Raw genomic sequence first — 27,520 nt, 5'->3', positions numbered from 1 at the left:
TGCACGGACCACACTGTCCTTTATGCATCTTCCTTTAAACTCGGGAAGGGACTTCTGAAAGCGTCAGCCAGAAGGCTCTTCCAGAAGGAAAGAGGAATTTTCTTATGTGGGGATAAGAGTTCCCATTCCTAATTACAGAAGTCCACCCTCTAGTATAAAGTGTCTCCTGGAATCAAAACAAAACCTTTAGGGGCACCCGGCTGGCTCAGTCGGTAGAGCACGCAAGTCTTGATCTCTGCGTTCTAGGTCCGAGCCCCACGCTGGGTGTAGAGATTACTTAAAAATGAAATATTTAAAATAAGTGAAACAAAATAAAAAAGAAAGTGTTTAACAGAGGACCCAGCGCATACTAGATGCTCAGTAAATGGTACTTTTGCTACTCACGTTCTCACCGTATTATCATATTAAGGCGGGACTTACATCATTTCCCAAACCTAACTAGGCATGTGCTTTGGGCACCCAAAACCCAGATGGAGCCCTATAAAGCCCGACAAACCACTTCCATTCTCAGAAGATGCACCGTGGGCTGGGACCAAGCACAGGAAGGCCTGGGTCCAGGGGCTTTCATCTGGGACACACCCCCACAGATCCTGCCTGGTCTAAGGACATCAATGCCTTTGCTTCTCTGCACCTCCCCCTTCTTCTTCCTCTTTTCTTTCTTTTTACTAATTTGCCACGACAGCTCACGGGGAGTGTTGTGTTCCAGGTCAGGACCAGTTTTAAGTCTTCTAGTTGGTTTAACTCATTATATCCATAAAACAACTCAGGGCAGAGGGTCCTACTGGCCTCAAAGGCAGACAAGGACAGACTGAGCGGCCTGCCAAGATCACATACGGAGTTGATCCTGGGGCCAGAACACAAACAGGGGGATGTGCTTCCAAGCCCAGGTTCTTCCAGTGCTTCTCTAACTTCCCCTGCTAAGTGATTTCGCTAAAATGCATGTTCTCAGGGCGCCTGGGTGGCTTGGTCGGTGAAGCATCTGCCTTTAACTCTGGTCACGATCTTGGGGTCCTGGGATCTCAAGTCCTGCATCGGAATCCCTGCTCACTAAGGAGCCTCCTTCTCCCTCTCCCTCCCCCTCGCTGCCCTCCCTCTCCCTCTCAAATACATACATGAAATTTTTTTTTCTAAATAATGCCAGGTTCTCCTTCAGCCGGTGAGCTGGAGCCTAAGACACGGCATCCCTTACGAACCCCCCAGGAATGCTGATGCAAACGGTCCACGGACCCCACTTTGAGTAGCAAAATGACTCATACTATGACACCTCCTGGTATTTCTACCACTGCACCCCTGTGACGAGTGGCTTGCTGACTCAAGCAGTGACAAAAATCACAGTTGATCTCCCCTTTGGACACTTGGGAAAAGTTCTGTTTCAACTTCCACCCCAACTCCAACATTTTGGGACAAAGGAGATCAGCAGGAACGTGGAAAAGCCACTGAGCCCATGAGAGCCTTAGATGTTTGAAGGTTGTGAGATTGCTTTTAAATTTGTCACCGCTGCTGAGAGCACTGTCTGGAAACCATGCCCGTCTCGAAAGGCAGATGGAAGAGTTCCCGGTGGAGAACTACAGAGTGGGATTTCTCCGAACGGGCACAGAAGTGAATCACGGAACTGTAAGCTTTTCTTCGCGGATTACCGGGAAAGGATATGCGCCCAGACCAGAAGACATGACAAATCTTCCTGCCCAGAAATGCATTTAAGACCCAGTCTGCTTAATCGGCCTGGATTCGGCGTCTGGGAACAAGCAGGCTGGCGAACGAGACAGAGGAAATCAGAGCAGAGCGGAATCGGGGTAAACTCCCAGGGGTGCACTGGACACCGGGGTGACCTGAAGTTCCAAGATCGCAGACAAGGTCCCGGAGAAGCCTGACTTCAAACCGCGAGTCTTGAGGAAAACAAAACTATCCTCCTCAACCCTGGTTTTTATATCCCAAGGTTGGATTAAACAACAGCGATCAACAAAAATAAGGATTAGTGAGAATGGTACCTTTCTGCTCTTCTCCACTGCCCAACGATTCCCAAACTTTGCTCCACAACAGAATCAACTGGGGAAGATTTCAGCACCACCTCCCGCCCCCGTGAAACCACACTCTCTATCAGGGGGTGGGACCCAGGTAGCCCTCGTTTTTTAAAGCTCCTGGTGCGAATCCAAGTTTGAGAGCCACCGGCATAGCCTTTAGTGTCTTTACTCATAAAATGAGGAATCCACCTGGACCAACGGTTCTTTACCCTGTCTGAGCGTTAGAGTCACCTTAGGAAGATTTTCCCAAGCAATAACGCCCAGGCATGTCCCTGGAAAATTCAGGTTCATGCCCAGGCATGTCCCTGGAAAATTCAGGTTCATGTGCAGGACCTAGGCATCAGCATTTTTAAGAGCTCCCAGGTGATCCTGATGGGCAGCTAGACAGAGGACCACCAGTCTGGGTGGTTCTTGCCAAGCTTCCCGCCACTGCTAAGCAGATGTAACATCTCCAGCATCTATGAAGACAGTAAGGCTAAAAGTGCATCACAGACTTTTTGCAAAGGTCCATCTCTCTCTTTACTTTTCAATCAGCGACTTCTAACTTTGGAAGGGACCGTGAATCCCCTTAAGTCATATTAAAAATGTTGGATGAGGGGCGCCTGGGTGGCTCAGTGGTTTAAGCTTCTGCCTTCGGCTGAGGTGACGATCTCAGGGTCCTGGGATCGAGCCCCATATCGGGCTCTCTGCTCAGCAGGGAGCCTGCTTCCCCCTCCCTCTCTGCCTGCCTCTCTGCCTATTTGTGATCTCTCTCTGTCTATCAAATAAATAAATAAAAATCTTTAATAAAAAAAATGTTGGATGAATACATGTACTTATACACAGGTGGATATTTTTGAAGACGAGTATCCTTCCCTTCTATCGGATCCTCAGAAGGTAAGGCAAGTGTGTAGTCTCTGATTTAATAAACTGAAGTTCAAGAATGAATGGAAAAGAAATCTGACCTCGGCAGCGCATTCACTACACTTCTGAATTTGGGATGTACTTCCTGGCACCAAGCGATGAGTGCCCTTGCTGCAGTTAAAGCTCAGACCCTATAGCCTGTCCTCCGAGAGGCGTTAGGGGGTGGATGTCAAGCTTTCAGGTCCAAGTAGCAAAGTGAAAGTTGCACCAGGGGCAGGGCTCAATACTAGGCTGTCTGGTTACATTCACGGTGGGAAATGACAGCTGCACTTGCCCAGCTGCACTTGGAAGGAAACTGTCCACTCAGACCCGTTGGATTCGTGTCCCCAACTGGGTTAGGATCTTAGGATTTTCTAGCCCTGACTGTCGAAACCTCTACGTCTGGGTCTGGAGCCTGGCTTGCTCTCTCCCCACACGTCCTTAGGAAAAACTGCTGAACCTTTCTGTTCCTCTTACGATATCGAGACAATATAAGAACTTGGAAGACCGCTGCAAAGAAAAAGTAAGGAAATGCACGTAAAATGGTCAGTGTATCACTTGGCACAGAGCAGGATCCAAATAAACGGGAGTTCTGTTACTGCATCGCTGATGTTGTTATGATCACTAACATCTTAGTGATCTCGCCCAAGCCGCTGAATTTTACTGAGCTCCGTGCGTCCGTCCATATGGCCTGCTTCCCTGCTCTCGTGATGACCACTAGAACACGGCAACTCGTCATATACCCGGGGGTATCTACAGAGCATGGGACGACGTCCCCCTATAATACAGACACAATCCCTACTCTCAGGAAGCACGTTCTGAGATCCCAAGGGTTGGAACTGATCGCGGCCACTTCTCATTATGGGTCTGGCGTCCCGGGCGACCTAAACCACCCCGTCCCATGGGCTGGTGCGTGACCACACTTCCACCACACCCGCGACAAGCCTCCTCTCGGGTAAGAGAGTACGCCAGCCACTGACTCAATCACGGCTGTCCCGAATCATCCATTCTCCCCCCAGCCAGGACGCTCCACGGCACGGCCTCTCTGATGTCCAGCCCTCCGCAGGAGACGGTCCCCAGGCTCATCCCCGTGGCCCGTCTTCCACAGCCGTGGAGCGCCACCTGCCCCCCCCCCCCCGCCAGAGCAAAACATCACCAACACCTCTACCAGAAACCCTCTCTCCGCCCCCAGCAAAGACGCAAGGCCATCAGCGCTCACTTACCTGGAGTCTGCTTGGCGGTGCGCACGGGGGTGTAGTGGTTTTTGGAGGACGATCGGACCGGTGTGCTCTCTTTGGGAGACGTATTGATGGCCGACATAGTTTCTCTTTCACAGTGTGCTATGGGGATTGGTCCCTGTTGTCTTAAGATGTCGGCCAGCGCCCTAAACGAAGAGGAAATCACACGGTGAGACGCACGGGGCAGGTGGACAGGACCACAGAGGGAACTGACTTACTTCCGGGGACCCTTTGGTGGACAGAGCTACGGGAGGAGACACAAACATGACGCTTTGTTCTCAGGAGCCGCAGCTACGTCGGGGGCTGATCCTTGGGCTGGGGGGTTTAGGGGGGTAGAGGGTAGAAGATGCCATGCTTTGGGGTACAGGCATTAAAGGGCAGCGATTACGGTTTCTGTATTCAATTTATATCACAGGAGCCCTTTCAAAATACTGGCTACCCAAACCGCCCCCATGCCAGGCAGATACGTGCACAGCTGGCCAGCATGACGTCCCCACAGGGAAGGGCTGCCATCAGTGGCCTCATCTCCAGCAGCAGGTTATGAACAACATGGGCACGATCGCCCCTTTGAGAAACACCCACCACATACTGTGCATGTACTGTGTACTGGGGACCCGACACACAGATCTCGCATCAAAGAAAAGTGTGATCTACGGGGTTCCTGGGGGCTCCGACAGTGAAGGGGCTGCCTTCGGCTTGGGTCATGATCTCGGGGTTCTGGGTTCTAGCCCCCTGCCCCCCCATCTCTCAGCGGGGAGCCTGCTTCTGCCCCCCCCACTCATGCTTATTCTCTCTCTCTCTTTTTCAAATAAATACAAAATCTTTAAAAAAAAAACAATGAGTGAAAAGTGTGATGTAACCGCAAAGACGGGACACACGGATAACAAGGTAAACACCCGACCACGTGGACGGTGCAGGCAGTGATCACAGCTGGAGCCCCAAGGAGGCGATTACAAACAGGAAGAGGAAAACACACCAAGGAGAGGAAGAAACAGAGATGCACAGAGCGGCTGCTGCAGCTGAAGAGGCCCAGCCTCTCCGCAAGAGACCCAGCAACCCCGACTTCGAGCAACCCGTATTCAGGCAACATGACCCTTCAACCACCGAACGTGCATGCATGGCAGACCCAGCAGGCACGCGTCACCGCAGAGCCAGAGGCAAACGGGACACAGTTCCCATCACCGAAGGGCTCACAGTTTCGGCGAAATCGCTCCGCCCCCTAGTTTCAGACGGGAGTCGCTCGGCTGGGGCGCCGTGTGGCCACCGTTCACGGGGAAAAAAAAAAAAAAAAAAAACAGACATAGGCAGGGGGAGTCTGAGGCTGCGAAGGGGAGTGTGGACAAGCTACAGGAGACCCCCACCTCCCGGAGAAGGAAGGCCATCTCGGGACCACGCCCCCGGTTCTGAGTGTACCCCTGTTCTGCACAAGCTGTGCAAGGACTCTTCTGGCTACTGGGGGGGCCCACCCCCCAGCTTCCTTCACACCAGGACTCCGACGCCCAGCACCCGCCCCCTCGCAGTCTAAAGGCTGTCTGAGAGTGAATTGCTGCCTTCCATTATGTTGCCTCTGACATGCTGAACCTTCCAAGGAGGAGAGCATCAACCTGGCAATCTTAATCATTTGCTGGCACTCATCTAGCAATTTCAGATGTTCCAAACGCTCTCCCCTGGCTGGTGTTCTCCTCCCTCTGGCTGGAAGGGGAGGAACGGATGCATGTCAGCACCCAGCTGTTCACGGGGAGGGGCCAAGCGGAGAGGGAGAACACAGGAGCTCACCAGGCTGGGGAAGGAGGTTCTGGCGGACCCGGGGTCCGGGTCAGAGACTGGACATTCAGGGTCTGAGAAGCTCGCACGGCCCTGAAAGGTCCAGAGATCTGGGTCCTAATCCCAAATGAGCTGTCCGACTTTGGGCAGCTCTGCTAACCTCGAAAATGGAAATTTAATCTTTTCCCCCCCATCAGCGAAACAAAGGGTTTAGACTACCATGGCCCTTCCGGTGAGATCTCTTCTAATTCCAACGTGTTATAAATATTTTCCGTATTTCTGTCACCACACATCTATGCAAGTTATCCTGTGTTCCTGCATTCCTCCAGCTAACAAAGACACTTTGCTACCACGTTCCCATGGTAAGGAAACAGGAAGCTTGAAAGTTATTACAGAAATATAGGCCAATGGACTAGAACCGAGAGCCCAGAAATAAAACTCCTACGTCTATGGCCAATTGATTTTTAACAAGGTGCCAAGACCACTCAATGAGAGAAGAGCAGTTTCCTCTACAAATAGTATTGGGACAAATGGAAAGCCACATGCCCTAGAATGAAATTGGACCCTTCATTCACACCACATGAAAAAATTCACTCAAAGTGGATCATGGAGCTAAATACTGGAGCCAAAACTACAAACTCTTCGAAGAAAATATTAAAGTACATCTTTGTGACCTGAGGTTTGGCAGTGGTTTCGTATAGGTGACACTAAAATCACGAGGAAGCAAAGAAAAAAGCAGAAATCCCAGACTCCGCCAAAATAAAAAAAAAACGTGCCTGCATCCGAAGGTATGATCCAGAAAAGGCAACACGACCATCAAGGAAATGGGAGAGGTGCAGCTGGGTGGCTCAGTGCTTTGAGGCCTCTGCCTTCGGCTCAGGTCATGATCTCAGGGTCTTGGGATCGAGCCCCTCATCGGGCTCTCTGCTCAGCAGGGAGCCTGCTTCCTTCTCCCTCTCTCTCTGCCTGCCTCTCTGCCTACTTGGGATCTCCGTCTGTCAAATAAATAAATAAAATCTTGAAAAAAAAGAAAATGGGAGAAAATATTTGTAAATCATGTGTCTGAGAGGACACTTATATCCAGAATATGTAAAGAACTCTTAGAACTCAATAATAAAAATCAACACAAGACCCAGCTTAAATATGGAGGAAGGATAGAAAAGACATTTCTCCCAAGAAGGTGCACGTGAAAAGCAGCTCTATGTCATTAGTGATGGGGGAAATGCAAATCAAAACCACGAGAAGACAGTCGTCCAAACCTACTTAAAGAGCTCTCACCAAGAAGTTGGACAATACCAAATGTTGGCAAGGCGGTGGAGAACTGGGAACCTTCACTCACGGCTGCTGGGGAAGGTAAGAGAGTGCAGGCCTTTTGGTAAAGGGTTGGGCAATCCCTCAAAAGGTTAAACATAGAGTCACCCTACGGACCAGCAATTCCACTCCTAGGTGGAGACCCAGCAGAAATGAAAACACATGTCCACACGACACCTATGAAGGTTCCTAGCAGCGTTACCGATAATCACCGGAAGGTGGGAACAGCCCAGAAGTCCACTGACGAATGAAAGGAAAAAGAAAATGTGGAATACTCACACGATGGGTTATTTACTCCGCCTTTTTTTTTTTTTTTAGATTTTATTTATTTATTTGAGAGAAAGAGAGAGCAAACATGAACAGGGGTCAGAGGGAGAGGGAGAAGCAGGCTGAGCAGGGAGCCCGAGGTGGGATTCAATCCCAGGACCCTGGGATCACGACCCCAGCCAAAGGCAGATGCTTAACCAACTGAGCCACCCAGGTATCCCTTATTCAGCCTGAAAAAAGCAATGATGTCCCAGCAGATACCATGAAACTTCAGCAGTCAGTGAAGACCATGTGTTATGGGATTCTGTTTACAGAACATGTCCAGGTTAGGCAGACCCACAGAGACGGAAAGCAGATTTGCGGTGACCAGGGGCTGGGGAAAGTGAAGAGTGATTGCTCATAGGTTCGGGGTTTCCTCTGGGGAGATGAACATGTTCTCAAAGGCTAGCTAGACCACTCAGGGCGGGGGAGGGGGCAGGGGGACATCCAGAAAGCACCAAACTGTACACTCTAAAATGGAACGATGAATTCTATGGCAGGTGCGTTACATTTCAAAAAAGCTGCTATTCCAAAAAAAAAAAAAAAAGTATATATTAATTATCTGTTTCTTGCTTCTCAAGTGTTTATAAGGACTCCCATCCCTCTGGTGCCTGTGAAGGAGGACAGGGTCTTGTGGTGAAGTCCACGACGTTGGGGAGGCCAAGACTGAGCCTCCATCCGTGCTTCTCCACGGTGATTCTGTCCCTCCCCCGCCCTCGGGGAGGGGGCATTTGGCAATGTCCAGAGACGTTTTTGGCAGCCATGCCTGGGAAGGGCAGTGCTCCTGGCTTCCGGTGAGCAGAGGCCAAGGACGTTGCTAAACATCTAAACATCCCACGACACCCAGGCCGGCCCCTACAACAAAGAAGGACCCGACCCTAAGAGTCAGCAGTGGCGAGGTTAAGAAGCCCTGAGCTACCTCCGGGCAGCACGAGGGGAAGCCAGGCTTTGATTCAGGCTCAGTGAAATCCAGATCCCCAGATACCTAGTGAGCAGCCCTCACCAGGATGAGACACGGGGCTGGCCCCGAGATACCGAAGGGGACGTCCCCCAGGAGGGGGCCTGTGTGTTGGGACCTGGGCTGCACACTGCCCAGAGAAAGGCGTGGAGATTGGGCCTGTCCCCACCGCTTTCAGCTCCCATTCCAATTTCCGAGGAGATTGGCCCTGGGGCTGCTCATCAGGCAAGAAAGGACGCAGCAGAGATGCGATTTTCGAGCAGAGCTCCCCTCTGGAAGGCCGGGGAGGCCCTTGACACCCGTCCCCTGAGAAGCCTTGCAGGACGCAGGCTCTGCGGACTCAAGGGTGGAGGGAAGGCACTTTGCCGGAGAACGTCAGGCTCAGTGCACAGCGCTGTGCTTGGGTCTGGCCTGCGGCCAGAGAAGGAGTTTAAACTGGGGTACAGCGAGGCCGTCGCCTCGTGAAGACAGTGACTTGCCCCGTATCCTTTCCAGATGCCGGCTTGGCTGGGCTGAGCGGGGCGGCACAGCCAAGGGGGAGAGATGCACTAGAGAAGGTGTTCCTAAAGAGGCAGGCTTGCCCCGTGGGGTCCCTAATGAGGAACATGCCAGCCAGGGCCACGCTCCCAGGTCCCCCACCTTCTGGCAAGGGGAGAGGTGGCCCTAATTCCCAGGCGTTGTCCTTAGGAGTGGTGCCCTCAGGCAGCTGCCCTCAGAGCCCCTTGCCTGGGCCCCCCCAACCCGTGACCTCCCTTCCTTGCTCCCGTCCCTTTGCTGCTCTCCATCTTCCAACCCCTTCTCCCCGGGGTGCTTGATAAATATTATTCTAATTCTGAAACGTGCCATTCCAGTCCCATCTCATTAATCTGGATGTGCCCCAGGAAATGGGTTAGGGCCTGAGCTATTTTCCAACCATGGGAAAGAAAATCGGTCAGGGAGGGATGGGGAGGCGGGGCTCGCAAGAAGAGAGTGGGCAGCCCTTTCCAGGTCCGAGAGGGGGGCAGAAGGGAGGAGAAGACAGAGCTGGACAGGCGGACAGAGGAGGGGAGAGACAGGACGAAGGAAGGCACACAGTAAAGCAGGAACTCAGAGCCACAGAGAGGCAGTGGGGAGGCAGAGACTGGCCTGGAGAGAAAGGGATACAGACGGACGAGAGAACGGACCTGGGCAGGAACAGGAAGTTGGAGGGAGGACAAGGGGGAAGTGAGGAACAAAAAGAAATTCAGAGAAAGCGCTCAGAAATGACTCAGAAGGTAAAGGAGGGGGAGGGGCTCCGACAGGGGAGGGGCAGTGGGAACAGGAGAGGGCCAGGCCAGCGAGGACAGAGGGGGCTTCCCAGCCAAGGGCGAACCCCCCGCCCCGCCCCGGCCCACTACAAGCTTCTCATTTAAGGACCTGAAGAGTCTTGGGGGTGGCTGGCTGGTCTAGCTGGTGGGGCACGGGACTCCTGATCTCAGGGTCGTGAATTCAAGTCCCACATTGGGCATAGAGTTTATATAATAAAATAAAAAAAAAGAACTTAAGGAATCTTGCTAATCATCCCAAACTGCCCCCGCACCCCCCCCCAAAGCCCCGCGCCACATTTGCTGCCGTATCCGGGTAAGTGTAACAAAAGCTTTGCCTGAATTACCCAAATCATGGCCTTGGCTCGCCGCTCCCTCTGGCACACGGATTCCTTGGCTTTCCTGGATGCGTGGCGAGCAGGGGAGAGTAAATTAACTGGGCAGCAAGTCGGAGCAGAGCAAACCGTCGTATATGAGCATTCAGGCCAGGAAACTTCAGGGGTCCTCGGGAACCACTGCGTGTGTCTTCACCATCTGCATCACTGAGACACCCCTGCACGTCTGTGCCCCACTAACCTGGTCCTACACGCCCTCGCCCGCCTGATCCGCCGTGATACCCACACGAACCCTGCGTGACCTCGGCAGGCAGTCCTGCCCTGATTTTTAACCTGGAACTGAGGCTCTGACGGATTCTAGGGCTGGAATGTGATGGAAGAGAAATTCAAATCGGAGGTGCGGGACCCGAGTCTGCGGGATGTCCTTCTGCTCACTGGGACCGCGGCCTGCGTTGATCTCACTGCCTTGTGCTGGGTCTGCTTGCACCCGTGAGTCCGTCGGGTCTCTCCACCTGGGTCTACCAACTTAGCGAATGCCAGCTAACATCTGGGCACTGAGAAACAAACAGTAAGTGAACGATTTGGGTCAAGACTCCTGATTCACCTGCTTAAAAACCCTGGTTAACAACGCCAGCGATCCCAAGGAAATGGACGTGTGTTTGAACACCCCACGTGTTGAGTTGTCTGGACACCGGCGACCAGGCCTGGTCAACATTTTCACGGGCTGCCACCTGCATTCCAGAGACACGGACTCTTTCTAAAAAGGGCATGTGGTTCCCCTGGACAAGAGAGAAATAAAACCTTCGTAGCCTTTGCTTCATAACCTTGCCTGCTTGGGAAAGTCAGCAGGAACTCAAAGGCTTAGGAAATGGACCACTATCACTGACTGAGGGTTGACTCTGTACCAGACACTCATGCTAAACTCTTACACCCACCCTATCCTCCAACCCTCAAAATGACAGGATTTGGGAGATGCTATCGGAGCCATAACTGTTGGGAATACTAAGACTTTGCAAGGCTAGCCATATGGCCCAGTGGCACACAACTAGGAGGTGGTAAATCCAGAGTCTACCCATGGGTGGGTGAAGAGGCAGAGGCTTCCTTTAAACCACCGGATTATCCATTCATCCCCTCATTCATGCGCATGCCCGTCCATCCACCCGTCTCTCCATCCACCTAACGCATCCCTCCAAGGGTCTCTGAACCCAAGGTTGTAGGAGTGCTCAATGGTTAGCGGAAAAATTGGCCCAAACAGAAGCCAGCTCCCTCTCGGCTACCCATTCCTAGCGACCTCCGTGAGTCATCGACACCAGCAGCCAGAACATTTTTACGTTGTTTTTAGAGGGCAACTGTTTGGTCCCACTGAGTCCTGAGCAGAACACCAACAGCCCTAGTGAGGAGCCACGGTGTTGCTCTACCAAACCCTTGTCCTCCTACCCAGCACTCAGTCCCTGGGCCTCGTGGAGCTTCTTTCTTGGGAGTTCTGAGCCCCATAAATGCCACGGATGGGAGAAACTAAGTTCACGTCGTGTCCAGGAAGCTTTTCTCTGCCAAGGACAAGGCAAGCTGGCTCGTTTCGACCCCTAACTGTGTCTTTTCGCTTTCCAGAGGGAGTAGGAAGACATTTCTGCTGTTGGATAGGTGTGATAAAAGGCCAAACGGATCAACTACTCCATGAATAAGCTATTCTGGTTAATGCTCTTACTCCTGAGGACTAATGAGAACGTTCTTGATCTTGAAGAATTTTCTAAAAGCATTCCTGCCTAATTAAGTAGAATATACTGAATATAATATATATATATTTTAAAAAGAATGCAAGTTTCTTCCAGGAGAGGGCCAGCAGCCTAATCTTTAGCTCTCTTTGGAGAACACTAAGCAAAATCCGGACTATTCTAGGAAAATCCAGTTATTTGTGTAAAGACTGCAGGATGAACCATGAAAGGTTGTTTTTTTTTTTTTTTTCTTTTCCGTTTTCCCTCCTTAAGTAAATCTCTGATGGCTCCTTTTGTATTTCTCTTAGAAGTAGAATGCCGACATTCTAATCTGGTTAAGTTGAGTATTCTGGTTATCGGAGTCCCAGAGAAGAGAGCTTTTGCGGGATGCTGGAAGAGCAAGAGTCCTCTGTAACTTCCTCCTCCTACCTGTTTCCTGGGCAGTCGGCGTGCCTTTAATTCTCCAAAACACGCGCTCCGGACAATCAAAGTGAATATATTTTTAATAAACACCGGCCGAGGAGAATGGCTTCATTTAGTTCTTATTTCTGGTTCTCTCATAGTCCACTTGAAAAACACAGCTGCTAGCTTTGTGTCTGCACGAGACCGCTCAAGAGAGGCTCCAAATGGGTGTGGAGATCTCCTTTGTTGTGGTAACAATGTTTGCGCATCTGCACTGAGCTGTTCTGGGGGTCTGAGTTGTCCCCGGGCACAATGGGAATTCATCGTGGTCAGTGAACACCGCAGGACCCAGGGAGGGAAGGCTCGGCAAGCCTGCTTTGCTTTCCAGGTAAGCTGGCCCCGTTGCTCCATCCCGACGGGCACCTGTCGGGGGGCTGTGACGTGATGGTTAGCCCTGAGCCAGCTGGAGCACAGACATGCCTCCTCTGGCGGCCTTCCTCCCCTCCCCCGTCTGCCCCTCACAGTATACCCATCACACTCTGCATTCCTGGCCTCATGAATCATGTGAAAATTTACCCGGGATTGGAAAATGGGGCAGCGTCAACACCATGCCTAGACTTTCTAGAAACATCTGGATCGTCTGAGAACGAATCCAAGAGCTCGATGGGTCGAGGGCATCTACCACTTCGAACTGGGGGAAAACAAAAATGCTCCCAAGATTTGTCAGCGTAGCAGTGGACAGGCAGATGACACAGGAGGGCATACATGTACCCACCACCGGTGTTTTCCTTTTGTTATCTCGGCATCGTTCTCTCAGCGTGCCATAGGTGCGTGAACCAAAATCCAGGGCTGAGACCAAAGGAAGGTGGGGCAGCCTATCATGGGGGTTCCTGCAGCCAGAGTCCCCGAGCGGGAATGGTGACCACTTAGTATGCTGACGATCACCAGCTAGCTACGTGGGTGCCCTGCGGTTCTGTTTCCTCATTGAAAAAATAAAGCTGAAATAATAAAACCAAAAAGAAAGTCTACCTCTTCTGAGTTACCGCAGAGATTAAATGAGTTAATATTCGTAGAGCACTTCAGACAGAACCCGGCAACGGGCAAGCACTATATAAATATTTGCATAATAAATAAATCCAGCGACAACCTCCTCGTGTCTGCTCAGGCACAGCCCACAGGAGCACAGCAGAAGTAAGGATGGAAGCAGGGCTTCCCAGAGGCCTGCGTCTACGGTGCCAGATGGGCCGAACTCTGGCACACAATGGCCACAGGTCATCCTGGAAGGGACCACCCACGTCCCATCTTTTCCAATCAGGCCTCGGGACAGGCATGCGTCTGGTCACACAGCTGTGTTCCCTGAACCCTGAACCTGGCCTCTGACTGCCACGTGCAAGGAAGAGTGTCCGTTCCTGTCCGCGAGGCCGTCAGCAGCTGTGTTTCCGCTAGACTGGGAGGATGCTCCAAGAGAGAGCTCAGCCGAAAAGCAAGGAGTTTCACTTTGTGAGCAAAACAAATCAGGACTCCAGCGGGGCCTAAAAGAGCAAACGCATCACACTAGCCAGGGAGAAGTTTGCTGCAAAGGTTTCAGCTGGGCTGTTTTTGTTTTTCGTTCTTCCTATTTCCCTTTTCCTTCCTTCCTTTCTTCTTTAAAAAAAAAAAAAAAGTATAAACATGACTGGCACTTCCAAACTCAACTATCTTCGCATCGACAGAACCATCAGAAGAGTGGGGTCCACGCAGAGAACAGCCAACGTCCTCCCCAATTTCATTACTTACGCCAACTCTTCGTTCAACCCCATTAACTGAGCACCTGCCTGTGCCAGGCACTGCTCCAGGCATAAAATACAGGTGTGAACGAGACAAGCAAACACACGTGTCATCCTGATATCCTGGTCGGGGAGACGGACAGATGCCTAGCCCTGGAGACCCACCAATTTCCCAAAATGAATCTTCAGACATTTGCAAGGCACCTGAATGACCAAGACCTGCGTGTTGCTGGGGGTTCTGCTAGAGATTTATAAGCCCATTTTGATGTGAACCACCCTCGCACGGGTACGAACACTTGAATGCATGTCCCATGAGGAACAGACTTGTAGCTAGGGATGTTTATCCAAGGAAAAGGGAGACTGAAGGGGGCATGCCCTTGACATCTCCATAGAGAAAGAAGACTTCTTGTCTTCCAGAAGAAAAGATCCATTTCCTATGGGTTGTTCCACTGGAGACACCTCATGCCAAGAAGTCGATGTTGGCTCCCCGTAAAAATTAACGAGAATTACGTCCTCAGAACCTAACGGAACACTCCAGGAACAGAGGGAGCCCAGGTATCAATGCACATGTATGCGAGGACCAAAATAGCTCCCAAGTCCCCTTCACCCAAGAGATGCTATGAGTTTAAGATGCTAAAGTCAAGCCATCACACCATTCTTACCTGAAGGGAGTGTGCAAGGAAAATGCATTTTCTCCCGGGACTGATGCATTTGATGTACGGATGTACATTCTGCTTGCCTCATCCTCCTGGGGTGGCTGAGATCAGAATGGGGCCTGAGAAGAACACAGCTCCACAGCCAGGTTGACAGACCAAAGTCGGGGCCAAGGGACTCACCCAAGGGTATGGCAACCGGAAGTGATCCAAAAAGGTGGGATTAGCCTGTCTCTTACCTCAGCTCCCAGGAAACCCTGGGTTCCTAACCCCCAGTGTCCAGGGGCTCATCCTGGGGCAAGAGGGAATGAGGAGAACCTTCTGGATTTTGGGAGGACCCACTGCAGAGTTTGCAATGCTAAAAGAGAGACAGTTTCCAGATTCTAAAAACTCAGGGCAGTAGGAAAGAAAAGAAACAAGAGACAAGAGGGGCAATTAGCAGGAGCCCCCCAGAGGGAATTAAAAAGGGAACTTGAAGCAGCCTAAGGTCAAGCATTCCCAATCTACTCAATCCCAATCAGTGAAAGAGGCAGGGAAATTCAAAAACACTTTAAAGGAAATGCATTCTTACTACTCCCGGGGCCATTGCAAGATTACAAAGTAGGCTAGGAAAAACAACAACAAAACAAAACCCAAAACATTGATCTTTGTGGAGCTGGAGAGCTACTTCATGGAATAGATAAGAATGATTGGTAATTAGCATGCCAACCGTCTAGGAAGAGCCTGCTTGAAAAATCTGTCCTACCGCGTGGTCTCTGTGCCCTGCACAATCTTTGCAGTCTTGTCTGAGCTATTAATCTGTTCATCACAGATTTTTATCAGACAGAGTAAAGAAAAACAATGTCACCCAGGTCCGATCTGGATACACGCGGAATTAGCAGAGTCTCAGTCGATGCCGTTTAATGAAGTTACAGCAGGACGAGTTCAAGAAGGGGAGCCGGAGGGAGAGAGAGAGGAAAGGGACCCAACCCAACAGAAGTGAAGGGGGATCCAAAAAAGCAGGACAGGTAGGAGAACTGCATCATCCCTTGGGAAAGTTCGAGCAAACTTCTCGGGATGCAGTCAAAAAAGACACAGAGGGCCGACTGCTAGTTCAATCAAAAAGAATCCTGATTCTTCCAGTGCCTGAGAGGTGGGGACTGATGGCCATTCTTACCCAACCCTTAGGGATGACAGCAAGGGTCTGCAGTCCCAAGACCTCCAAAGGAAGGGGATGGGTGAGCTCTGGAACCCACGCTCAGACACCACTTAAAATTAACAGCCACTCCCCCGCAAGCCCTCTTGGGTTCAAATCCCTCCTCACTGGGGCAGCAAGACCGAAGGAAGATCCAAGAGGGGACACGCCGGAAACCATCCTTCCCAGAAGAGGACATTTGGCTAAGGGAGCCGCGAATATGTCCAGAGGACAGATGTCCTAAGTAATGAGACTTTAATACCGGAGCTAATGAGAACAGTACACAAGACCAAATGCCAAAAAAGCAAGGAATAATGAGTGTTTGGGAAGCCTGCAGAAAGCAGTGACTCCTCTCTCCCAAACGCAGGGCCAAGGTTGTAGCCACCCAGAGCCTGGCTGGAACTTGGCCTCCATGGTCTCGAGGTGGGGACAGTGGGCGTAAGCAAGGAGGAACAGGGGTTCTCCTGTTCCTCTGACCTGAATGGGTCTGAGCCGGGATGGGGACTGGAAATGGTGTCCACGAACCTTCCACTCCCTGGAGAAAGCTAGAGAAATTGTTCCTACACCTGCCCTCCGTCAGGTGAGTGCCTCTCACCATCAGGGACCCTGCCCCGGGCACCACAGGCCAGGGAGTGTGAGCCGCACAACTGACCACCACCACGGCCCTGACCACCACCACTGACCAGGACAACGGAAGTTTGGGAGAAAAGGCCAGGGCGCTGAGGGCTCCCCGGGGTGCCCTCCTTCAAGCATGCCTTTCAGGACAGGGGACTCCAGGTCACAAGAAGCAGAGAAACACCTGATAAGAAGGAAGAATGAGGAGACCCGGCTGGGAGCATTAACACAGGGAAAGTGCAGGACCAGAGCGGCAAGCAGCAGTGAGTCGGGCCAGACTCTGCCTGGTGCGCCCTGTGCTACGTGTTATAAATGAGGCAGGGAGGGGGCCGTGATAAATGGAACTGCTTGGGAGCCGCAGGTCTCGGTAATTAGAACCGGGAAGGGCCCGAGATCCATCCCCTCGTCCCCAAATCACTTCCTCTCCCCAGCGCCTCTATTACTCTCCAGAGCTGGACTCGTGCAGAACTGCCCCGGGGTGGGGGTTCGGGGGTGGGGGTGGGGAGGACAGGTTTCTGCCAACAATGGTAAAGGATTGTTGTTTTTGTTGTTGGTGTTCCTCCATGGAATCAGGGTGTTTTGCTTCCCTTTTGTTTTTTCCATTTTCTTTGTGTTGCCTTCACCATCCTCCGCCAACGTGATCCATTCTTTGAAAACAAGGCTTTGCACTGCCCTGGCGGCCTCAGGCCCTACAGGCCATACAAGCGAGGCCACCAGCCCGGTTCTGTGGCACCCTGATCTGCAGGGCTTGAGAAATGCCCTCATTTCTCACCATGATAACCCGTGCCAGGGCACGGTCAGAGGCCTCTTTGCTTTCTCAAAGAGTCGGAGCATCCCTGACCCATTTACATCTGGGGCGGTGGGAGCCAGCTACCCCCGCATGGAGATAGAGACTGGCCATGTTCTAGCTGTGTGACCTTAGGCCAGTTACTAAGCCTCTCTGAGCTGATTTCCTCCTCCGTGCAATGGGCACTTATCCCCAGACGGTGAAGGAAGGATGCAATGAGACAGTTTATGTCCAGTACATAGCAGGGTTCCAGGCACAGAGGAAGCCCTGGACACTGAGAGCTCTGGTCAGCCTTTCCCTACCACCCTCTCTGTTTCATCCAGGTGACCTTGAGCCGTGCTCGCACTGCAGCCTCTGGCCCTCCTCAAGGCCGGCTTTCTACAGGTGCACAGAAGACGGAGTTGTGTAAGCTTCCGGGAAACAGACCTTCTCCCATCTTCACCTTTGAGCAGAGGAAGGGGGCTTCCCAGCCACAGAGCAGGGTTGACCCCTTCAGGGTCCAACAAGAGTGCCCCTTAGGGGATGTGCAGGGACCAGAGGCTGTGTCCTGGCGCACACGCAATCTGGGAGGAGGGGCCAGGGGGAGTGCAGTTCATGTAGGAATCCACATGCCACGGTCAGGGCCAGCCCCACCTCCCTGTGCGTACAAACACTTCTACCTGTCCAAGGGCTGTGTGGCCCCAGCGGGGACCTGACGCGAACGCCAGATCGCGGAGGTGATGGCATCCACACGGACAGACGGGAGGGCGCAGAGACCCTCCAGCTCTGACCCCAAGCCCGGCTGCATGTATGCCCAAGAATTTGGGTCCCGCAACCCTCAGAATCAAATTAAAAATCTAAATTGAGTTGTCTACTTATCTCATGAAAAAATGTGGGACTTTTTTTTTTTTTTTTTTTTTTATGGTTCTCTCTCTCTCTGGGCAGTTATTTGAACTTTCTTCCCTGCATATTCGAGTGCTTTCTTTCCCCAAGGCCTCCACTGTCTGCCGGGACATGCTAATAGGACATGAGGCTGATTTGGGGAAGGCTGGTGATACCTTCTTGCATGCAGCATGGTCTCTGCAAAGTGGCCCCCATGGCCTCCGGGCTCGGCTTTACAAGGCTGCCCTTCCTTACTGGAACACCTCCTCTGGGCCCAGCCTCTGGGGGACAGCGGCCATGCGGCTCCCAGGAGGGCAGGTCTCATTACCGGAGGCGCCCTTTGTGTCTGCGAATGACTGGCCGATCACCGATTCCATTCATCGTCCTCAGCCCGGTGACTCATCGCTGCTTACAAGAATCACATCTACCCTAAGAGGATAAAAATCTGTGCCGTTACGGAGAGTCGAAATGACATGCCTTGGGCTCCAAGAACACTTCCAGGAGGAACCGTGGCAACATTTTCTGGAGAAGAGGCAGCCTGGGACCTCCCAAGGTGACTGCTTGGATGGAGGACATATTAGGATAGGGATGTCCTGGCTCTTTCAAAGTTAGGATCGGGTGCATTGTAGGAGAGGGGTCCCACATTGCCTGCCATCAAGATGAATGTCACAGAATGGCCAGACCTAAATCTCCAGCTTCGTTAGCCATCCTTCTAAAAGCTTCTCTGGACCCTTCGCCTTGCGTCCACTCTGTCCCTGTGGGGTCATGGCCCAGCCCTGGGAACAGGCAAGGGCTGGCAGCAGTGAGCGTGCCTCTGGGACTCACAGAGCTGTCATATATGCGGGGAGCCATCCTGGAGGACAAAGGGGAAATCCCCCCCACATTGGGCCCACAGGACGCCTGGAGGTCTCTGGTGGTCTCTCGCAAAACTGAAACTCATTGAACCTGGTAGGTCTCGGTATTTCCCCCCACACACACACACACACCCCATTTCTGGGAGAGAGAGAAAGCATTCAGAGCCCACATTCTGAATTACAGAGGTCGGCCCATAGTTTTGCTTGGTGGCCCTTTCCCATGGTTCACAACTTTCTGGCTTTTGTTTCATTCCCTCTCTTCTGTGCTCTGCATTCCTCGGATCCGATTAAAGGACGGTGCTTAGATCAGGTCATCGCCCTCTGCAAAGGGACCTGGAGAAAACTGCAAGGGGACTGGGGAAGACGGACAGAAATCATTTTAGGCGATGGTCAAACTGAATGAGGAAGGACCAAAGCAATGGAGGGAAAGGAGAAAGGCTAGAAGTCCCTCACTCACTACTCCAAACATCTGGGGAGTTACCCGGTTGCGACCGAGAAACAGGTGCATAAAGTAAAGCCATCATGGGTGCTCACTGCAGGAGACCTGGCTGGGCCACACCGTGCCAGGAAAGTGGGCGGGGCCCAGCCCCAGCCCCGCCCCCAGCTTTCCGGTCAGGCCTCCCCCCTCCCCCCGCTAGCTGGGGACCCCTGGCATTATGATCTGGCCTCCCTGGGCATCCCCTGGCCTGTAAAATCAGGAAGTTAGGCTACATGACTGGCCTGTAATAAAAATTCTACAATTCTATAATGATGACAAAATAATAAAGCGTATGGTTGGCCCTTGAGCAAGGCAGGTGTTAGTGGCAACAAACCCCTTGTGCAGCTGAAAATCCAAGGATAATTTCTGACTCCCCCAAAGCTTAACTACTACTAACAGCCTACTGTTGAGCCCGACCTTCCCAATAACATGGCAGCCAACCCACACATACACTCTATTCTTACAGTAAACCAAGCTGGAGAGAAGAAAATGGCCAGAAAATGGTAAGAAAAAACTCGTTTTCAGTTCTGTGCTGAATTTATTGGGAAAAAAAAAAATCTGAGGGTGCCTGGCTGACTCAGTTGGGAGAGCATGTGACTCTTGATCTCAGGGTTGTGAGTTCGAGCCCCACATCAGACGTGGAGCCTACGTTTTAAAAAAATGCAGAATAAAACTATTTAAAAAAAAAAAATCTGTGTATCGGGGGACCCGCACAATTCAAACCGGTACTGTTCAAGGGTCAACTGTATTCCTCTGCCTTTTCAGGACAATCTGGTTTCACTTCTAAAGATAAAAGAAGAACAGACAGGGGGAGCAATCATCTCAAAAGGGTCTGAAATAGCCTGCTCAAGGCCAAGGGACAGAGACCCTCTGAGGTTTGTGGGTAAACCCCTTACACCAAGCCCTCTGCCCTGTTCCAAGTACCAATGAGAAACAGGAGGTCAGAGATGTGACTCAGGGAAAAACAATGGGCTGGAGTTTCCCAAAACAGAGGAAAGAGAGGGAGAAAAAAACAATCACATCAGAAGGTATTTAAAAAACAAATTAAACCCAGGTTCTAATACAGTCCCTTCCCCATCGCCCATGTGAGACAAGTCACCGGCAAGCTCGCAAGGCAATTTTGTGGTTCTGCCGGATGGACGTCGTCCAGGGATAAAATTAAGATTGTTAAGACAAGATGCACCTGAGTTCGACATAATCTTAAAAGCAGGCTAAGCAGCACGTTGCACGGGGCACGGTGGCAAAGAGAGAGGTGAGGGGGTGACATCCCACGGCCAGCGCCAGCGGCTGGCCGCCCCTTCCAGCCCGTGGTGGGGATTCGCACTCTATGGAAAGGCAGCCGGGAAGTTAAGATCTAAGGGCAGTCAATCCTGCCAGGCCCTGGAGAAATCGAGGAGTGCAAAGGGGAAGGACGAAGCCTCCTCTGGCATAGCCCCCTTCTACTCTGGGTCTGCCCAGGGGCTGGGAAACAAACCTCTTTCCATCAGCTCGCTTCTCCAGCTGTCTGAACCCCTGGATCGGAATCAACAGCCAAATCAATCGGATTTCATTAAAAGAGGTTGAAAACAGTGAATTGGACTTTTCCTGCACCTGGGGCTTGGCAGTCTAGCACTGGGGGCAAACTCTTGGTATCTTAGCAGCGGATTCCTCCCGAGGAACAGGAACGCGCTCGGAGCCTGGGGTCAGCGGTGGGTGTGGACGGGAGACACATGGGTGTGCCTTCTGGGCTGGCGCGGGGGTGGGAGAGGACAAGAGGACAGCAGAGCAACAGACCAGGCGTAACTGCCAGCACGCCAGATTCCGGAGAAGCAGTTTGCACGGCTGACCTGCTAAATCCAAAATGAACTCTGCAGCCCTTCTGTGTCCAAGGTACCACCTTAAAGGCTTAGGTTATGTGGTTTGAGACATACCCCGCCCCCCCCAGCAGGTGACCAGGGCTCCTCCGTGGAATTGAAGGCATTTGCATGTAGCCCAGGACCTGGGCGCCACATCTGCTTCTCACCCCATTACCTCCCTCCTTTCACCCTTTTTGCCTCCTCCTGTCTTCTGGGTGTCCTCCCCTAACCCCTCTTCCATAACCTCCTTAAATTCCTTTACAATTTCCCTGCATGCATTTTTTTTCCCCTCCAAGGCAACAGAAAACAAGCAATGTTCAGACCTTCAGTCCAAGGCAAGATTTTTTTTCCCCCCTGTCCTTCCAACGGCTCTATTTGAAGGAAAAAACAAGTTGACTCTCTATTTAGATCAATTCATTACAGTGAGCTTGCAGTGCTCCAAGAAATGGGACCGTTTGGGGAATGCTGGGACAATTCATTGCCTGCGGATTCGGGAAGAAAGTTCACGACATCAGCCGGCAGAGGGGTCTTGCTATTGCAAAGACTTGGTCAGGCAGCAGGCAAGGGGCCTCTCTGGATTTTTAGAGGGAGAGAAGGTGGAACAGAGTGTTCTCTTGATTCCTCTAGAAACAAGCAGAGGAGCCCAAAGACAAAGGAGCCTCCTGATGGCTGTCAGGTTGCTTCCTGACACTCTTCCTTTATTGCTGACTGCATCTGCTCAGGTTCTCCTGCCTGCAACCCTGAGCATATGACCCCCCCCCACCCCAAACTCCTCCATCCCCTCCATCCCTACAGAATGGAAAGACCCAAGGCATCCCTGACTCCACCAACTACATCCATAGGTCCCTAATAGCTCCCGGTCCCAGCTGCTAGGTAGCCACTTAAAAAAAAAAAAAAGTAGACTTTCTCGCTTGGAGAGTTTCCTCTCCAGGACACTAATGTGAATGTGCGACAGCTCCTAGAGGGGGGCCTTTGCCTGGGCGGAAGCACTTGCCCCAGGGAGAACATCACAGCCCCTCATTGAATAAACAGCCCCAGGAAGCAAAGTAGAAACTGCTGGGGCTCCGGGGCATGCCTGTGGTTTCTGAGCTTGAACCTCAGCTGGGGGAAGGTGAACAGGGAAGGTGAGGTAGTGACCTGGGGGGGAAACAGGGCCATGGCTGGGAAAGGAGGGCACCCCCTAGTCCAGTGGCTCCCCAGACCCAGAGCATGGCTCAGCCTTTGGTCCCCCTGGCCGCCCATCTCTTCCTCCCACCTGGGGTCCAGCTGAGCTGGTGTTGGCATCACCGGAGAGCTGAGAGTTTCCCCTACAGACACTGACTCCACACACAGAAACAGGACGGCAGGGTCTAATCACTTCTGGAAAAGACTAAATCTGTTCTTCCCTGCGGGGGCCGGAGCAGTGAAAGGAAGCCGGGCTCCAAGAAATGTGTGCCACGGGCGAGCGGAGGACTGGCCTGCCTGGGGACACCAGGAGGAGGCAGGTGGCTGATCTCGGGGCGGCAGCCTCCTCTTCCACCCCTTCTAACCCTCCCACAAACATCCCTTACGATGACCCGGTCCTCCTCCCTCGGACCCAGCCCCTGCCCACCCCGCTCCCGTCTTCGGAGAGAGGATCACATTGGAATAAATCCTTCCCCTTTCCAGAAAGGAAATGTCTCTGCTGAACTATTTCAAGGCATAGGGAACCACACACACAGGCCACTTCCTCCGCGGACCCCCCTGGAGAGGGTACATCCTTTCTCCTCCCCCACCCCCTCCCTAGGGAAAACTCAGAAAGTAGGACTCTTTCTCTCTTCCCACTTCTCTACTCTGGTTCCCAACCAGACCCTCTGCATGGAAACCCCACCCCCCCAACCCCGCCACCGGAATGGCAAGCGGTGACCTCTCAAGTGTGAGCGAGTTGGGATGCGTCCTGGGAACGCACCCAGGGGTCGCGGAGCAGCACCCTGCCTTGTGCATGCTTAGCCTGACATACCCGGGGAGGGGAGAGGTCAAGGTGGGATGCTTTGGTGCCTGAGTCACCCAGAACTGGATGCTGAGCTTCCCACCCATCCCACCCCACCGTCCCCCCTCCCCCGCCCTGCCCAAGGTCATCATGGAGTGTCTGGAGGGAGGACTCAGGCTCTGCCCCCTTTCCCCCAAAACAGAGACAGGCATTGTGCCCCACCGAACAGGCCCCAGTATGTCGGTTTCCAAAGCACCCAGCAGGCAAAGCTACAGCTGCTCGCAGAGAAGCTGTGAACTGAATAAAATCAGGAGGTGAATTTGAGAGAGAAACATCCTACGTGAACATCACGGTCTCAGGCTGAACTCAGCTCCCTTCCACGATTACCTTCCTTCCTGACCCCAGAGGGAAACTGCTCCAACACCATCACCGGTCCCTGAGCCACACACCTGTACACAGACAGTTACCCTAGTCCGGGGTTTGGGGTGGGGGGGTCGCCGTGATGGGAAGAGAAGAAAACACCCCAAGGAACAGTGACACGTCCAGGATCACAAACCAGCAGAACAGAGGCCAGCACCAGCATCCAAAGACCATCACTAGTTTCCTCCAAGAGGATAACAAGTGCGTTCAGTAGGGGGGTATGAGGGCAGGGTAGGGGGCAGCCCAGAAAAGAAAGAAACCAGAGCAAGGGAATGTGGGATGAGTGACCAGGAGCCCAGGAGAAGGCACCTGGAGGTAGGCAGAGGAAGGACCGAGTACCACTGCTTCTGGAAGGTGCCTGCCCACAGGCTATAACTTCTCTGCTTTCCAAGGTGAGCCACGAGGGAGAACCCTTCACCAGACCTGACCCCAAGGAGATACGGACTGCCCGCATCCCATTTCTCACAATTCCTCCACCCATGCCCGGGACCAGCCAGGCACAGACTCACTACCTAAAAGATGTTGGGGGGGGGGTGGGGAACAGTGGCCCCTTAGGGTGATGAGTGAGGAATTATACACAGGTCTGCTTTTGGAAACACACAGTTCTGATACCCAAGTATGTATGTCACTATTGAAATACCCACACGTCGTGCGTTTGACTCAATAAAACCTGCCAGGGAGTATCATCTTTTCTCAACATCTTCAAAGGAAGAAAAAAAAAATCATGCCCAGAAATTTCTATCTGCCTTTCTCTCTCTTCATCAAGGTACGGCTGATTAATGTCCACAGCGGCAAGGGAAGAAGGCATTCAGGCCGAAAGAATAGAAATGAGTTTCAGCTGTGTGGTTTGGGGTGGGGGTCTGCTTGGCACACGCAGAAGCAGGATTGGTCTGGGGGAGGGGGTCCTGGTTACCCAGGCAGGGCTCACATCGTGTGCCAAAAATGGAGGCATGTCCTGGGGCAGGATTTGTTCCCTGAAAGACTCTGCTGAACCAGGTCCAGCCATTCATCATCACGAGGGGACTGGAAGCTGAGCTAACTTTGCTTCCCCTGGGTGCAGCGGTCCCTGACTTGGGAAGAGAGGCTGGTTTCCCGTTCTCTGGGCTCTGACTTCCCTAAGGACTCCCTGGGAGCCAGGGCCCTGGGGTGGGAGGCAGTCAGGATGGGGCTGTGCTTTGCCGTATTTCCAGCTCTTGCCACAAGTTTCCTGGGGAGGCTGCCCCTGTCACCCCACCCCCAAACGTAAGCGGTAAAAGCTGCCCACTGGGCTTAACACAGCAAGCACGTTAACTCAAAGCATTCTGCAGATGGGGTTTGAAAGACCAAGTCCTCCAGTCTCAGCAGGAAAATAAGCATCCCACTTGGGCAAGGAGGCAGTAAAGAGACACCACCTGCCCTTGGTCAACATGCAATGGAGAAATTTTTTACCCCTTCTTACTGGGGAAGGCGTCCCTTCCATACCACCCCCCCCACCCCAGCCCCACATGGAGAACACCCAGCTTATACTAAATCACTTGATACTCCCTTCTGTAAGGTTCCAACATTGTTCACGATCCTAGACCGAAGAGGATGTGCTGGTTAGACTCAGAAAGCCAAAGCCAAGAGGAGCCTACCCCAAAGAGCCCACTTGCCCTGAAAACTGAACCCCGGACCCCACCCCAGTCCCCATCCAGGGTTATGGAATTCATAAAATTCCAGGCTCAAACTTGGGGGACCCCACTGATCCTTACTCTGCCCTGTAACTCCCCTACCTCCAAAGCATGCATTCTGGACTCTGAAGAAAGGGTGGAAATAAGAAAGCTGTGATTTATCTGCATGTCAAGGAAGCAAGCGAGGGAGAAACTGGTCTTAGAGTCAGAGCGACGTGGTGGCGCCGAGTGTGAAGCGGACCGGGGAGGCACGTTAAGAGGAGCGAGGCTCAGCGGGAGGCTGGGGACCCGGACTCGGGGGACCTGGGGACTGGGGACTCGGGGACCGGCCCCGGGCGGCCACTCGCGCGCACACTCTCTCACCTGTGGATGTTCATCTCCCGCGGAGGGCGGTGGGCCTTGTCATAGGAGACCTTGGCGAAGACGCCGGCCACGATGACAAAGGCGATGACCCCGCAGGTGATGTACACGGTGAAGTTGGTCTTGTCCTTCTCCGGGTCGTACTTGTTCTCGGGCCCCGGCGACACCACCTTGGTGCTGGGCGTCTGCACCCACACGGGGCTCTGGTAGTTGGTGCACTGGCGCTGGTCCAGCTTCTCGTGGCGCTTCTTGCAGCAGAAGCGGTAGTAGCAGGTGCCGCAGCAGTACAGGTAGCCGCTCTCGCTGTTGTTGCACTCGAACTCCTTGTCGTACTGGCCGCTCACGTCGTAGTAGCCCCAGCACGTCTCGTAGGTGACGGCCGCGCTGGCCGCCGCCACCGCCGCCGCGGGCTGTCCCCGCCGGCTCACCGCCTCCGAGCCGCCGGGCGCCCGGGCGGCGGTGCCGTTCAGCTCGCGGCCGCCCCGGGCCAGGGCGCCCCCGGGCCGTCGGCCCCCGACGGCAGCGGCGCCGGCGCTCAGGGTCCGGTTGGCGGCGCGGCCGCGGGCGCCGCGGGCGCCGGGCAGCAGGTGCAGGGACTCCAGCGAGAGCAGCAGCAGCAGCAGCAGCAGGAGGCGCCGCAGCGCCATGGCGGGGCCGGGCGGGAGGGCGCGGGCAGGCTTCCGCGGCAGGCCGCTCCCCGGCCGCCGGGCTCCGAGGGCGGCGGCGCGGGCCGGGCTGGCGGCGCAGGCGGTCAGCGGCGCCGGGGCGATGGCGCCATCGAGGCGCGGGCGGCGGCGGCGGCGGCGGCGGCGCGCGGTGCGCACGGACCGGCCCGGCGCGGGCTGCTTGGGCGCTCACGCTGCGCGCCGGCTCCGCGCTCCCCCTGCGGGCTCGGCGCGCCTCCCGGGCAGCCCCATCCCCCGCCGGCGGCGGCGCGGCTCAGGCGGGACCCGAAGCGCGGCTCCCGGCGGCGGCGGTGGCAGCGGCGTGGTCCCGTCCGGGCGGGTCCTGCGGGACAAGACGGGGAGCTGGTCACAGGGCAGGGCGGGGCGGGGGGCGGGGGGGAGGGAGCGCGCAGCCTTCGAGGAGCCGGGCTCGGGGCCGGAAGGGAGCGGAGCCCGCGGAGAGACGGGGCCCAGGGGCCCTGCGCGCGGGCCACCGAGGGCGCACGGGCCGCCGGCCCCGCAGCGCGCTCCCGCCGCGGGCTGACTCCCCGGGACGGAGCGGGCTGCGGCTGGGGGCACGCGGCGGCCGGCCCTCACTCACTCACCATGCCCGGCTGCGACTGCAGAGGCGGTGGCGGCGGCGGCGGTGGCGGCGGTGGCGGCGAGGGGGAGCGCAGCGGCCGGAGCGAGCGAGCCGGGAGCCGCCGGCCGGCCGCCTGCACTAGTGCCGGAGCGCGTGCGGGAGGGAGCGAGGGAGACACACGCACTCACATACCCGCACACGCGGGAGCGCCGCGCGGGGAGGGGAGACGGCGAGGGGAGGGGAGGGGAGGGCAGCCGCTCACCGCCGCCCACGTTTACACGCCCGGGCGTCCGGGGGAGGGGGCTCCTCTTCGCTGCTCCCCCCTCGCGGCGGCACTTGAAGCTCCGCGTCACCAGAGCCCAGGACTCTGCTTCTTCGAAACAGCGAACCCGGCGGCGGAGAAGGGGCCCGGAGCGGGGCGGGAGTGTCCCCTCTGGAGCCGGCCCGCGACTGGGCCGGACCTCCGCTCCCTTCGCCCCTTCCGGGGTGGCCAGGATTCCGACACCTTCCCAGAGCCCCAGGCCGTGCGCTGCCAGAGCGGGGACTTGGGGGATCTGCAAGCCTTTGCCTCTCCCTAGTGGCGACGCTCGCGGCGGAGGGAGCAGGCCAAACCCATTGCTACAGGTTCCTAAACTGAGACCAGGGATCAAGTGGCTTGTC

General features: G+C 54.1%; 1 protein-coding gene across 3 annotated transcripts in view; it reads right to left on the bottom strand.

The window, feature by feature from the left end:
* SHISA6 (shisa family member 6) overlaps positions 1 to 26,259 on the bottom strand; it is a 276,600-nt gene extending 250,341 nt beyond the window's left edge. For all 3 annotated transcript variants that reach the window (XM_044249116.1, XM_044249117.1, XM_044249118.1), the window contains exons 1-2: positions 25,616 to 26,259; positions 4,127 to 4,287 (exon numbers count right to left, since the gene is read on the bottom strand). In XM_044249116.1, the coding sequence (XP_044105051.1) occupies positions 4,127 to 4,287; positions 25,616 to 26,259 (805 nt within the window). The remainder of the gene's footprint in view (positions 1 to 4,126; positions 4,288 to 25,615) is intronic.
* Positions 26,260 to 27,520: the final 1,261 nt, after the last annotated feature.

Source organism: Neovison vison, chromosome 5, assembly GCF_020171115.1.
Source record: "Neovison vison isolate M4711 chromosome 5, ASM_NN_V1, whole genome shotgun sequence".
In the NCBI taxonomy this organism is placed as follows: Eukaryota; Metazoa; Chordata; class Mammalia; order Carnivora; family Mustelidae; genus Neogale; species Neogale vison.
This window is presented reverse-complemented; position numbering and strand designations above follow the sequence as displayed.